The sequence below is a fragment of the Euleptes europaea genome, chromosome 8, assembly GCF_029931775.1.
Source record: "Euleptes europaea isolate rEulEur1 chromosome 8, rEulEur1.hap1, whole genome shotgun sequence".
Lineage (NCBI taxonomy): Eukaryota > Metazoa > Chordata > Lepidosauria > Squamata > Sphaerodactylidae > Euleptes > Euleptes europaea.
Window position 1 is genome coordinate 78,522,931 of NC_079319.1, and position 14,989 is coordinate 78,537,919.

The 14,989-nt window shown below is 42.8% G+C and overlaps 1 protein-coding gene across 1 annotated transcript; it reads right to left on the minus strand.

Annotated features, from left to right (window-relative positions):
* Positions 1–4,797: 4,797 nt before the first annotated feature.
* On the minus strand, positions 4,798–10,928 carry LOC130481796 (transmembrane protein 14C-like). The gene is made up of 4 exons (XM_056854577.1): positions 10,853–10,928; positions 8,561–8,662; positions 5,958–6,045; positions 4,798–4,901 (listed from the first exon to the last, which is right to left on the minus strand). The coding sequence occupies exons 1-4, from the start codon at positions 10,926–10,928 to the stop codon at positions 4,844–4,846; spliced, it is 324 nt and encodes a 107-aa protein (XP_056710555.1). The 3' UTR covers positions 4,798–4,843.
* Positions 10,929–14,989: the final 4,061 nt, after the last annotated feature.

The window sequence follows — 14,989 nt, forward strand, 5'->3', positions numbered from 1 at the left end:
CTAATCTAGCTTCTTTTAGGCTGTATCTAGGATTGGCATCAGGTTTCAAGAAAAATGTCCTGCCCCTTTAATAGAAACTTAATGTGCACAAATGGGCAGCAGAAGGTTTTTATGGCACATAGTTAAAGAGCATCCCATTAAGCCTCTCTTAAAGGGGCAGGACGTTCTTTCTCCAGGTTGTTGGCAACTGCTAGGTTAGACATGATTCTCCTGTAATGGCAAGATATAGAGCAACAGACTTCTGAGGAAGCTGATATGCGAAACAAGGATAAATCACAAAACCTTGTATAGTTTGTTTGTGTTGACAGAAGTGTTTTGGAAATTATCAGCTGATATTTAAAGCTATAAATCACATTTTTGGAAAATTATATAATTCATTACATTCAGGTGTATAGTGGTATTTTATATATATATATATATATATATATATATATATATATATATATATATATATATATATATATATATATATATATATATATATAGAATATATATATATATTCTTTATGACTGGCATGCCACACACAGCCTGGTGGTACAAAGTGAGACAGAGCTGTTAAAGAGATAAATTAAAAGTCCTGAATGCTAGGTGGAAGGAAACTATCTCTTCCCCACCCTGCCTGTGAGATCCAGGTGCCACAGCGTGGTTTCTTTTATCCAGCAAAATGGCACAGAGTTGTTTTTTTTCCAGCAGCTCTACTTAGAATCCTACTCAGGTCTCAAGTGTTCGTAAGACTGCATCAAATATTGGGAAACATCACATGTTGAATTTCTCGCTGTCATACAGCACAGGCCCATCTCACACAGAGGCATTCAGATTAAGATTTTTTGGTTGGGTTTCAACTCTAGCTAGATGCATAGCACGATTAATTCTGTCAGATTGACACAAAGGCTTGGTTTTTTCCTCCTCTTTCTTAATTACAATTTGAACATCCTCCAGGCTTGTTATGCCCATCATGGAGTGCTTCCCTAAGACATTGGAAAATTCAGCCAAATAACGAGAAGCAAATGAAAATAGTTTTCAGACACAGCACAAAAAGCAGCAATTACTCAATACTTCAGCATCAAACTGCTACAGCCAAGGTCAGCATTTCCCTAAAGGTGACAAATAAACATCAAATTCCAACACACTGAGTGGCAGAATTAGAACACTGTGTCAAGAAACTGGACTCCTAACCATTCAAATTTTGCTTTTAAAAGGCTGGTTCAAGCTTGTGGCCTAGCAAAATCATAGAAGCTTCTCCCTCTGAGAACTTGAGGTCATAGAGTTGCCAGGTACCCCCTGGCAACTGGGAGGGGGGGGAAAGAGGCTTACCAGCTGTAAATTGAGGCCTCCGCCTGGTTGCCTTCAGCATGTCACTTCCAGAAGTGACGTCATCATGGTACTTGGACAAAAACTCTATGGTAGACACTGTTCTTACCATAGAGTTTTGCCTAAATACCAGAGCATCTCCCATACAGTTGGCATCATGATGATGTCACTTCTGGAAGTGATATCAATGTACCGATGGCCGCCAGGCCAAGGTCTCAATTTAGGCCTGGTAAGATCTTCCGCCCCTAGCAGGGGCCCTACAAAGTCATGCTGACTGCAGTTTCGGAGAAAGAGATGAGTAGGAGCTGGGAGTTAGACACAGGTGCCAATGCAATCATGGGGCCTACAGGCTTTCAAGGCCAGAATCTTGAATGAGAGTTCTGCATTCCATCTCTTTAAGACAAGGAACTCTGGGTGGGGGAAAGTGACTTGCGTAACTGGGCTTACATACAGCTGCAGAGTATGTGATCTCATGATTAGCAACACACCTGAATGGTTAGGTCACCTGCTTAGCAACATATTTGGCTGGCCAACCAGGATCATGCTAAGTGCAGGCAGTTTTGCATAAAGGAAGATCTTTCATTCTGGTTGGTACCTTCTTTTAGGTCACTTTTTGATCGTAGGTTGAGGCATTGTGTGGCTGGGACACCTGCGCTTAGGACTTTGAAACCCTGTGAGTCACTCTGGTCAGGTAATATCTGGATTAGGGAACCAAAGCTTATATAAGTATCTTAGGTTAGCTATTTAGCTTTCATTTATTTAATTAATTATATTTCTAGTGCGTCCTTCCCGGCCAAAGCCAGGCTCAGGGCGGGGAACAACAATAAAATCACAGATATACATATCAATTAAAACATCTTATTAAAATCAGTTCTCAGACTATTACCTAATCATTAAAATAGATGGTGAACAGCTTACTGTGGCACCCACTGCGGCGGTGATATTGAAGCCAAGCAGGCAGGCCACCCCCTTAAATAGCATCAGATAAGCCAGAGGAGAAGAGGGGAACGGTAGGGAGGCCAGCACTGATGAATTACCTGCGGCTGCCCTCAGTTGTAGGCCTTGTGGAAAAGCTCTGTCTTACAGGCCCTGTGGAACTCTTTCAGGTTCACAGAGTTTTTTCTCTTGCGCGAGTAAATGCCTTCCCATATTCCTAAACATGAATGGAAATGTGAATGTGGCTCCAAGTCTTTGGACTCAATCGAGTACATATTGCTAGATTGCTCATTATACGCATCAGCTAGGAAGAAATGGTTAAATACTTGGATACATTCTAAATATTATCTTCCTAATAAAATAAAATGTCAAATTTTATTGAACGATACAACAGTAGAGATCACTGTGGCGGTGGCCAATTTCTTAGTCGATGTGTTAACAATGAAAAATTTGGGAAACTCTGTGTTATGATTTTATGTGTTTTAGTTTTTTTAGCTGATAGTTGTATTTATACTGTTTTTTCCTCTTTGTAATACTGGATATGCCATAAAGGTTTATTGACAACTCTTTCAGGTCCCACAGGGCCCTGATGTTGTTAGGCAGAGTATTCCACCAGGCTGGAGCCAGGGCCAAAAAAGCCCTGGCTCTTGTCGAGGATAGCCGCACACTCCTGGGGCCGGGGACCCTTAACAAATTATTATTAGCAGATTGTAAAGTCCTTTGGGGAATGTACCAGGAGAGGCGGTCCCAAAGGTACAATGGCCCCAAACCATGTAAGGCTTTAAAGGTCAAAACCTGCACCTTAAACCTGATCCAATACTCCAACCGGAGCCAGTGCTGTTGACAGAGCACTGGCTGTATATGATCCTGTGAGGCCCTGGTAAGGAGCCTCGCCACTGCATTCTGTACCAGCTGGAGCCGTCAAATCAGTCTCAAGGGCAGCCCTATGTAGAGCGTAGGGCACAACTACCATGAACTGGAGGCTCCTTGGCTTTGTACGAGATACACCATAGCGGCTCACCTAATTGCTAAGCAAAGCTTGAGCTGTAAGTTGCTACAAATGTTTAATCCTGGCTTTGCCACACCACGTGCCACACCGTGTACCATTAGTTAAGTCTTGCCATTGACTCTCTTTAAATAAGCCACAACGGAGGATTTGTGTACTCTAGTCTGGTTTTAATGCTGCAAGAAACTGAATATATGAACAGAATTCAATATTTCCCTCATCCTATTGTTTGTTTTTAAAGACACGGATATAAGATCAAAGACTGCATCACAACACCTTGTATTACACATCAGTCAAAAAAACCTGCTTTAGAAAGAAAAATATAGGAGTGTACTAAGCTAATCAAAATGGTTCAAACATCAGAGCCATGATTATAGCTGTACATGTTAAACAAAGGACATTTCCCTAAGAAAAACAGTCTCAGGATCCATGGATCCATGGGGTTTACTGATGAAGGCTCATATCATGTTCAAATGTGAGCAGCAGTCTCAGGATCCATGGGGTTTACTGATGAAGGCTCATATCATGTTCAAATGTGAGCAGCTTCCCTTGTAAACTACTGTGGCCTTTCTTGAGACTTATACAGCGGCGGAGACGTCATCCAGGAACCCAGACATATAGATCTCTCCAGCTTTGCCTCATTTGCCTTTATAAACCACTCCTATGTGTCTTTGCTGCACTATGTTGCCACAGTAAGTTTGCATCAGCACATGGGTTAAACAGTCCTTCCCGTATAATACCAGGGTTGCCAACAGCCTGGAGAAAATATGCCCTGTCCCTTTAACAGAGGCTGACTGTGTAGAAATGGGCAAGTGAAGCTTCTCACAGAATGGAGATGAAAAACATCACCTAGTAAATAACATCCCAGGGAGCCTCTATTAAGGGGACAGGATATTTTTTCCTCCAAGTCACTGGCAGCCCTGCTTAAGGCACTGGAGCCAGGAGTGATCAGGAAACAAAGAGAGGGATCTTATGGGCTGCTGCCCTGTTGATGACAGAACACGCAAACCAGGAGGCATTCCATTTATACACGCCTTCCTTGTTGACTCAAATTCATGTTCTTTTTCTAATTGAGCAAAATGCATGTGTCTACTATAGTATTTTCATGAGTGGAAGGATTTCTGTCTCAAAGCATGACTTTTTTGCCTCTCCCCCTCACACTGTAGCTCAAAAATGCTTCCCAAAATACTGTTTCTGGGGGCCTCTGTCCCCCAGGAGTAGCATTCTTGGGGGGAATCAGTGGGAAGTAAAAAAGTTGTGCTCTGTGGCTGGGAATCCTGCCCGTGGAAATGCTCTTGTGGATCTAAGATACTGTTTTTACACTAGGGAAGAGGAAAAGGGGAAAAAAACATCCAAAGGAATCAAACTATATCAATCTGTAAACCATAAACAGCGGATGCTTCTAGAATACAGAAGGAATATTCTTGCACACATGAAGAGACTATAAATTCCCCCCTCTATGTATTTTTAAAATTAGGCCATTAAATGTTTGGTGTGTGCCTTCATTCTTTCTCTCTCTCTGGCGTAGTACATTCAGTCTGGCACAAAGTGTCTTTTTATCTGAATTTCAAGTCTCACGGAATGTTCACTTATCCCTCGTGTGGCTTTTCATACATCTTCAGTCCAAGCCTCCCAACCATCAGCAAGCTTTAAAGAAAAATAGAGTCAGTTCATGGACTTAAACAGGAAACTATAAAGCCACCTACAACATCATTACTACATTCAAATGTCCCAAACAAATCTGTTTGCATGTGACAGGAACAAGTCACGAAGTCCTCAGGCTCACGCACTTCCTCTCCCTTTCTTCCTCTCTTGTGTACAATATAGAAATTGAACAATCACATTTGGCTTGACAGGCAAATCAGGCACAGTGACAAACTATAGTTTGTTCTGTTGGCTACAAGCCAGGACTCAGATGGTTTGCAATCCCGGTTGGTAGACAACAGAAGAAACCATTGTTTGACATCTCTGCCGATTCAGATGTCATGCCAGGCTTGGATCCTAAGCTTTCATTTCACTTGAGCTAGATGCTTCCACTTAGGGAAGAGGAGGAGGTCAATTATTACCAGCCCTCTTCCTCAAAGCCTGCCACTCCCATTTTATGGGAACACAATTTGAGGTTTCATAGAAGACTACAGTGACCAAGCAGCATAGGATCCAAGACACAATCTTCACTTCCCAAGCCCTGAATCTCACTGAGTGACCTTTGGTCAGCCACTCCATCCCTCAGGATAGTTGTGCAGATGAAATGAGGAGGGAAGGTACACATGAGTTCCTGGACCGTCTTTGCCACTGGGAAACTTTGCCACTGCAAAAACACCCCCTGCTTTCATCAATCTCAATGACCTTACACAATGTAATCAAAGAAAGAGTTCATCTTGGAAGAACATGACAACAGCTGTTACACAGGTTTTTTGTCCTACTGGGCAGCTGAGAGGCTGAAGAGGGCAGGGAGAAATATTAGACTCCATACATTAGACTCCATACAGCGGAATCTAGTTGATGGGCAGAGAGGTGGCACAGGGAAGTGATGAGGAGAGGAGAACATTTTGGGAGGTGGCCCTGGAACCACTGCACTTCAAAGAAACAGAAATGAGCAACATAACCCTGATCTTATTTAATAAAAGTCATCAACTATTCAACAAGATCACTTAGCCTTAAAACACTGAAAATAAGAGAAGCACAAAGTATGCAAGATAATACCTGGCACTAGCGATCAGTCCGGCTGGCATGAATTTCCCCGAGTTGTAGAAGCGCATGCCCATAATGCCAGCTAAAGTTCCAGAAGCAACTAGTTGAAAGACAAAAGCCAAGGCAATGTTATCTGAGAGGTGTTTCTGTGAGAGACTGCCAGAGAAGATTACTATCAGGATGATTATTTTCCTTTAAAAAAAACAACCAAAGGAAAGAGGGGGAAATGCTGTGAACATTTTAAATCACTTAACAACCTTTCTCAACTGAACTATTTTTAAACTGTTCTAACTTACCTTGTTAAAATAGTGTGTATGAAAGACAAATTCTAAACAGTTCCTTTCTAAAAGTACGCTTCTTAAAAGCGCCATCCTTATTACAGCTTTCATACCAATTCACTTCTATTTTGTATCTAAGTTCTGAGAAAACAGAGGGTCCCAAGCATGGAAGAACGGTTGGGACAGCATCTGGGATTTGAACAGAACCTCTAGGACACTTATTCTTTGGCATATCCAAATTTTTCCTCTCTCTGACAGTACACAAATGAGAATTTGGGAAACATCCCCCTCCCATGACCTGATATTCACTGAGGAGAGTATAGTGAGCATTGCATTCTCTAGTTCCTCACCAATTACTGCCCTCAGTGACCAACACACGCAGATCTGGATTGCAAGAAGCCACAAAGGCCCAAAACACATTTCTAACTTAGAGCCATCTGGAAGGGTGCTTAGTAACACCAGCCTGGCTTTCTCGCTGGAAGTCCTGACTGACCACTAAATGTGGAAGCACAAAGCCACTTACACCCAGGTCTGCCCACATAACTGTTTTTATCACCACATAACAAAAATGAAGAAAGCTGACAGAAAGGAAGTAGATTCCTTTGAAATGTAGTGTTGGAAGAGAGTGTTATAGATACTGTGGACCGCCAAAAAACAAACAAATGTGGGTTCTAGATCAAATCAAGCCTGAATTGTTCCTATAAGCTAAAATGACTAACTGAGGCTATCATACTTTGGTCACATTATGACAACACAAGAGTCACTGGAAAAGACAATCACGCTTGGAAAAGTTGAAGGCAGCAGGAAAAGAGGAAAACCCAACATGAGATGGATTGAATCAATCAAGGAAGCCATGGCCCTCAGTTTGCAAGACCTGAGCAAGGCTGTTAAAGGTAGGGCATTTTGGAGGACGTTGATTCATAGGGTTGTCATGAGTTGGAAGCAACTTGATGGCACTTCACACACACACACACCAAAAATGCAATGGCCACTTATTTGTTGTGTGGAATCCAGGCTGCTTCCCTCCAGAAGCGCTTCCACATGAGGACATGGAATTTTATTAGAATTTAATCTGAAATATATTGCCTCTGGCTAACAGAGGCCTTTGCCAGCTCCTGCTTCTGCTGCTATTTTATGTACTGGGAGGAATGCAGATATGTGAAAGTCATGGCCAATTAATTACATATATCTGCAACACTACATGTGATGAGGCACATAATTCCTCTCCATCATGTCAGTGCCATTTTGTAAACTTTTAAAACTGATTGTTGATTGCATGTAGTTCGTTTTACAAATGATGCTATGCTCACGTGTTTGTACTGTGGACCCCAAATTACTCTGCGCCAGTGCCAAAAAAATTGGTATTTCCTTTTGTTGGTTGTACCAAGGAACTTTGTAGCTGTTGAATAAAAAAAGCCCTGGGGGGTCAAATGACATAAAACAGAGGTACACAATCCCCAAACGTTATGTGGGCCATAAGGGATTTTGACTGGAGCTAAGAGGGCTGCCCTGTGATATCACCTGGCTCAATCCCATGATGTCACTTGGCTCCGAGATGGCCCAGGTAACTATTTTGGAGCAGTTATCTGGGCTGAGAAGTGGAGTCCTGACTCCCCCTCAATAAACTCCCCACTGTATCTCCAAGACTTGCATTTGCAGGTGCCTAAGATGCAACAGGCCCTGACCTGGATGGCCCAGGCTAGCCTGATCTCGTCAGATCTCAGAAGCTAAGCAGGGTCGGCCCTGGTTAGTATTTGGATGGGAGATCACCAAGGAATACCAGGGCTGCTGTGCAGAGGAAGGCCCTGGCAAACCACCTCTGTTAGTCTCTTGCCATGAAAACCCCAAAAGGGGTCGCCATAAGTAGGCTGCAACTTGAAGGCACTTTACACACACACGATACAACAGAGAAAATTTCCCCATGTATTTTGGGGGGTTGTATTTGCAACTGCAAGCATGTACAAATGTAAGCAGACCCTCCCCAATAATTCTGCTGCATGCAGAGTAGGGATTCAGCAGAAGTTCCCTGGAGTTATTTTTTAAAATAACATTATGCCTCAAAGCTTTTCCCTCACCTGGGGACCCCACCATACACCAGGACCGTGGGCCACTGGGTATACCTCTCATAGGCCTCATGCAGCCCATGACTCATATGTTGTGCACTTGATATTTATTTTGTTTACCAAATTTGTACGCTGCCTTCTGCCTTTTTGAAGAATCAGCGCCACAATGGTGGCTCACAGTTAAAACAAATATTAACCATAGAGGCATTCAAACCATAACTGTAAGAGTGATTTTTATCTGTTCATAGAAGCACATTGTTCAAGGCACACTTACTCAAGGATATCCAAATTTTCTTCGGGTCTTGAGAGAGTTGGTAAGCACCCAGTCCAGCTAATCCACCAAAGAGAAGTCCAGCAGCTAAAGACTGGACGCTGCCTTAGATAAACAAAACATATTGCATTTATAAAACAGAATATATATACTGGATACACTGAATTAATAGATAACAGATACCCTGTTAATAGCCAAACTAACGTTTGACTATGAAAAGTTTTAACTGTGAATTTTAAGATTTCAGTATATTAGATGCCCCATAGCAGACGTCCCCAAACCTTTTGAGCCTGGGGGCACCATTAGAATTCTGACACAATGTGGTGGGTGCAGCCACTACATGGCTGTTGCAGGAGGTGGAACCAGCTGCAAAATGGCTGCTACAGCTTACCTTCAGTCATACAGCAAATACCTTTGTGCTGTGGTGACAGCTGCTGCCAAAGCAACATTTTTAAAAATCTGCACAGCCAATCAGAATCCCTGCTGGAGAAAAGCCCCACCTGGCCCCGCCCACTTCCTAAAAAACACTTGGGGGGCACCAGGAATGGTGTCTGCGGGCATCCTGTTGGGCACCCCTGCCCTATAGAATACTTACTGTCCATGACCTTTTATTATTGCCCCCATGCCCAATTCAAATGAGGGGTGAAATTATCTATTTGCTTTGGTGTTTAAAGTCATTAGGGTCTTGGTGTAAAGGATAATCCTGTCCTATTTTAGGAAAACAGCCTCAGAAAACTGCTTCTAGTCCCATTATCTGTTTATACATAGAGAGGCAACCTGCACACTGAACTTATAAAGTGTGGTCACCATTGGTTACTATGAAATGGTCCCATTAAGCAGGCTTAAGGGGACACTCAATTATCTGTTGCTACCACTGCCAATTCCATTTGCAGGCCAAACGTAATAGGCCTGAAAGCATCAAGAACACTGTTAAAAAGGCCTTGAGTATTGACTATCTAGGCATCTAACCCCATATTCCTGCCAGACCATTGGGAGTGATGTAAAATTATGTTGTCATTTTCACAATAAAGGCACTATATAATGTCCTGGTAAATGCCAGTGCTGGAATTCAAAGGAGCAAGTTCCTTGCTTCTTCTTCTTTGCCTCAAGTCGCAGCTGTCTTATGGAGACCCTGTGGGGTTTTCAAGGCAAGGGATGTTCAGAGGTGGTTTGCTATTTCTTGCCTCTGTGTTGCGACCCTGGTATTCCCTGGTGGTCTCCCATCCAAAATCTAGCCATGGCCGACCCTTGCTTCTTTAGAACCCTGAAATCCTTTTTCCTTCCCTTTCCTTTGTTCTGCTTGCACTCTAATCATAGGCAAGTGCCAGATAAACAGAGAAGTTCTGATGAAGGACACAACAAATCCCCAACTGTCCTCTTGGGTGTACCACTACCAAACAGGATCCTTTTTGACACTTATTCTCAAGGGATAAGTGTCCAGCTGGCATTTTGACTTCCCAAAAGTGCTTTGAGATTATCAGATAAGAGCCCCTACAACATAAAAAGCGTTACTACAAATCTATATAAAGATTTTCCATCAAGGTTAATGGGAGTTTCACATGCAGAGAAGAATATGCACTTTAGATCTTTTTTCTCCTTGCACTATTTTGCTCTCTATCCCTGCTAATGCCAGTTCTTTGGAGACTTTTCTTACTAAATTATTCATTTGTAAAAAGGGGGAGGGAACCTATGGGGGAGAAAATTCAATTATTTTTCTTCAAGGATACAAACAAAAACATTACTAGGTATATGGATATTTGTGGAGAATTTTTAGTAGATAGAAAATTATTTTGTCTGTGACAGTGTATACATAGGTAGTTCTCTCAGTCAGTGCTAACAGCAGAAAGCTGCATCCCTTTAGTCCTGGAAATAGTATGGCTGTGGTTATATCTGCAGAATCACCAAAGTTACGTGACAGATTGTCTGCGTGATGTGTCATGCATGGCCCCTTCTGTACAGCGACCCTAATGTGTGATCCTGCCCCTCTACACTGTCTGAAAGACAGGGACTAGCAATGTTATTCTCACACTACTAGACCAAAAGAAGGGTGTAGCAACACATTATCAGCTTGCAGAAATTGATAGCAGCTTGTAAGCTTATCATGTTAAAGCAGATCTTCCAATGGAAGAGAGTACGGTACATTCCTTGCAACAGTGAATCAGCATCTTATAAGAAGCACTAAAAATGGTACTTTATATGTTTCAAAAGACATTTTCTTTTTTACAAGAAAGGCTTCCATTTCAGACAGTTAAACTTCATTAAAAAAGAGAAGGAGATGATTCATCAGTACTATACCTGCTTTTGCATATCCAATTATCCCACCTGAGGCCACTAAAATTGCATAGCTATAGCCAATCCAGTCCACTGCCATGCTGGAACATAAATAAGATGACATACCTCATCAAAAAAATTTTAATATGCAAAAACTGCTGATACATTACCTTGCTTGAGGACTAAGGCTGCATGCCTAATAGCATTTTCCCGAGAGTAAGTCCTATTAAATAACATGGTACTTACTTCTGAGTAAACCTGCTTAGGAGTGCTCCATCTCCTGGGGTAAATTGTTTGGTTGCTCCTACACATGAACACGTGTGAAACTGCCTTATACTTTCCCAGGAAGGGGTGTACTTCTTTTTAAGCATTCAGTTTATAATTTTAAAAAATACCTACTGATTGTGGTGGCCTATGACTTCAGAGCTATTTTTCCTACATGAGCTGTTCTAAACTTTGGAGGAGGAAAACGAGGGAGAAACAGACGAAAGGTAAAGCAAGCACACATCACTCTGTCAGAACTGGCCTTGAACAAGGCAGCAACCTCTCTCAGCTGGAACTCCCTCACACGGCTGAGCTTCTTGGAGGAAGGGGGCTATATACAATTAAATAAATCCACTCTTTAATTCAAAATCAAAGGGTAAAAATTGCCAGCTGCTTCTTCTTCTTCTTTTTACAATTAATATCACGACAGGAATGATCATCCCAGAGGGACAGCCATGTTAGTCCATAACCACAAAATAAAACAATAGTCTAGTGGCACTTTAAAAACTAACAAAATATATGGCAGTGTAAACTTTTATAAGCCAGAGCTTTTCCCCCCATCAACTACTTACGTACGCCACAATAAATTTTGTTATTCTTCAAGGTGCCACTGGACTCCTGTTTTATCATGGCAGGCCTTTTCAGACCATTTATTGACTAAACATCTTCATTCATCTTCCATGAAATAGAACTGTTCTCTCTAAAAAATTTCCTCTTGGGAGATTTGAAAAAAAGTTATTTGACCATCCAGGATAAGGAGTCATTCTGCATAGCTCAAAAGTTCACATATCGCACTGTACATACCAGAGCCTAATTCTGATTAATTCTAATAAAACCCAATTGAAGTATATTACTAACCCTGTGGATGTTTACACTGGAGAAAACGACTCCTTCAGTTAGAACTGACCCTCAGCAATAATCCCTCTCACCTCTACAGCTTTTATTTTTCTCCACCGTTCGCATATTATTGCGTGTACCAAACATCCAAGGATGTGTCACTGGCCTCCAAGACTAGATTAATTCATGCCATCGTATTCCCTATTACTATGTATGGGTGTGAAAGCTGGACAGTGAAGAAAGCTGATAGGAAGTAAGTAGATCCCTTTGAAATGTGGTGTTGGAGGAGAGTGTTACGGATACCGCGGACTGGCCAAAAAACAAATCAGTGGGATCAAATCAACATCAAATCAAGCCTGAACTGACCCTAGAAGCTAAAATGACTAAACTGCGGCTATCGTCACATCATGAGACGACAAGAGTCCCTGGAAAAGACAGTGATGCTAGGAAAAGTGGAGGGCAGCAGGAAAAGAGGAAGACCCAACAAGAGATGGATGGACTCAATAAAGGAAGCCACAGCCTTCAATTTGCAAGATCTGAGCAAGGCTGTCAAAGTTAGGACATTTTGGAGGACTTTCATTCATAGGGTCGCCACGAGTCGTAAGCGACTTGACGGCACTTAACACACACACAAACAGCCAATACAGATTATCCGGGCTGTGTGACCGTGGTCTTGGCATTTTCTTTCCTGACGTTTCGCCAGCAGCTGTGGCCGGCATCTTCAGAGGAGTCACACTGAAGGACAGTGTCTCTCAGTGTCAAGTGTGTAGGAAGAGTAATATATAGTCAGAAGGAAGTTGGGTTTGAGCTGAGTCATTGTCCTGCAAAGTATTAAAGGTAATGTGCTAATACTTTGCAGGACAATGACTCAGCTCAAACCCAACCCCCTTCTGACTATATATTACTCTTCCTACACACCTGGCACTGAGAGACACTGTCCTTCAGTGTGACTCCTCTGAAGATGCCGGCCACAGCTGCTGGCGAAACGTCAGGAAAGAAAATACCAAGACCACGGTCACACAGCCCGGATCACCTACAAGAACCAATGAACTCTGACCGTGAAAGCCTTCGACAATACCCAATACAGAGTTTGTCCGCTGGCCAACGCGTGTGAAAGAAAGAAGCAGGTGAGGTGGGTTCTGGCAGTCACTCCTGGAAAGCAGCGCTTTTAGAACTGCCTTCTCCATCCAACAAGCAGGCTTCGGTGCAGCTATGCCATGACTTACTCTGCAGACCAGCGACCCGCGACGAAGCCCAGCCTTCCAGCAGCGAAGCCTGCAGAAAGTGGAGGAAGCGCTGCGCGAGGGCCTTGCACGTGACCAGGGCCCGCGGGGAGCAGGGAGGGGCGCGAGCGGCGCGCTGCCCGGGATTGTCCGCCTTCGGGGCAGAACCCGGCTTGGCGGAACGTCCACGTGACCGACGCGACGTCACGGCTGAGAACCGTTGTCAAGGGAAGGCGGCGTCAAGCGTTCGAATCCATCTACTCCCCCCCCACGCCCCCAGTGGTACAGCATCCGCTCGACATGCAGACGGTCCCAGGTTCGATCCCCGGCATCTCCAGCTAAAGGGATAGGCAAGTGGGCGATGTGAAAGACCTCTGTTAATTTCAACAGGGGAGCCACTTGGGACATACCAAAGGATACTCACAGTGGGTCGCCGGGTTAGTCTGTCTGCAGTAGTAGAAAAGGGCAAGAGTCCAGGAGCACCTGAAAGACGAACAAGAATATTTCCTGGCAGGGTGTGAGCTTTCGTGAGCCACAGCTCACTTCTTCAGATACAGGTAGAATGTGAATCCATCTGTCTTTAATTCACAGTGGGTAGTCGGGTTAGTCTGTCTGCAGTAGTAGAAAAGGGCAAGAGTCCAGTAGCACCTGAAAGACGAACAAAAATATTTTTAACAAAAATATTTTCTGGTAGGGTAGGAGCTTTCGTGAGCCACAGCTCACTTCTTCAGATACAGCTAGAATGCGGGATGTACTGAAACGAATGACAAGCCAGCCCATTGGAAGCAATGGGAGAGGCTGCACAGCCCGTTGAAGAGAATGGGAGAAGAGAGTGTCGGTTGACTTGCAGTGACTCCATTGAAAGACATTACAGCACAAAAACGGCTGCGAAGAAAACGTGGAATGGATTTCCCAGTGCAGCTAATTTACTATTAGAGACTATTACTATTTATTTTAGAAAATCCAAGATTTTGTTTTTTCCCTAAATTTGGAGCAGCCGCTGTTGGAAAATCAAGGGACATGAAATTGAACAAGTAAAACAATTTAGATACTTGGGACTGAACTTCCAATATAATAATTGTTGTGGTCTGCTGCTTCATAATAAATGCACATTCCATATAAATTATAGTTTGTCCCTAGCAAAATGCAGTATTGAGGTGTCATTAGTTTCTTCTGTGTTCATGACAGTCAAATAGTTCCTGCTGCTCTACGTGTGTTCAAGTCTAAATTTATGGCCCAACATTTTTATATAGAACTTCTATCTGGATAAGTGCCTTTAACCAGAATATCGAGGGAATCCAGTCTTCTTGTCTGTGTTGCATTTTAGGTGTTCCTAATGGCATTGGGTACGCAGCTCTGTGCCTTGAAACCAGGGCAAGGATTCTTGGAAACTGAGGCCTGGAGTCAGACCATACAGTTATGGTTGCATTTTATGGTTGCATTTTCTAATTGAATATCACAGTTACATCTTTGCCTTGCTCTTGGATTCCTATATAAGTAAGTGGTCCAAGTTAATTAATAGGAAAATAGCATCTGTTGGTATTTCTTTCGATTCTCTTTTGCTGCTTGGAAAAGAGCAGGCCTTTAAATTGCTGTGTCAGCACTCATTAGATATCTAAAGGCAAACTTTATTTTCTTTAGCGTATAAACATTGTTTTCCCATGTCTCATGGGGTTGTCCCGGATTATGGCACTGTAGCTGCTTACTTACTTCACATGGAATCACCCAATGTATGCAGAGCATTTATGCTTGCCAGGTTTAGTATTCTTCCATAAGCCATTTTATATGGTAAATATAAACCTTCAGTGACAGGTGTTGTCCATGTTTGGTCGGGGTA

Coding starts and splice junctions, on each gene's coding strand:
- LOC130481796 (XM_056854577.1), bottom strand. CDS start 10,928: ATGGCAGTGGACTGGATTGGCTATAGCTATGCAATTTTAGTGGCCTCA. Junction 8,663..10,852: donor AATTGGATATGCAAAAGCAG/GTATAGTACTGA, acceptor TGTTTATCTAAG/GCAGCGTCCAGTCTTTAGCT. Junction 4,902..5,957: donor GGACTGATCGCTAGTGCCAG/GTATTATCTTGC, acceptor TTTTCTTTAAAG/CTTGCTGATGGTTGGGAGGC.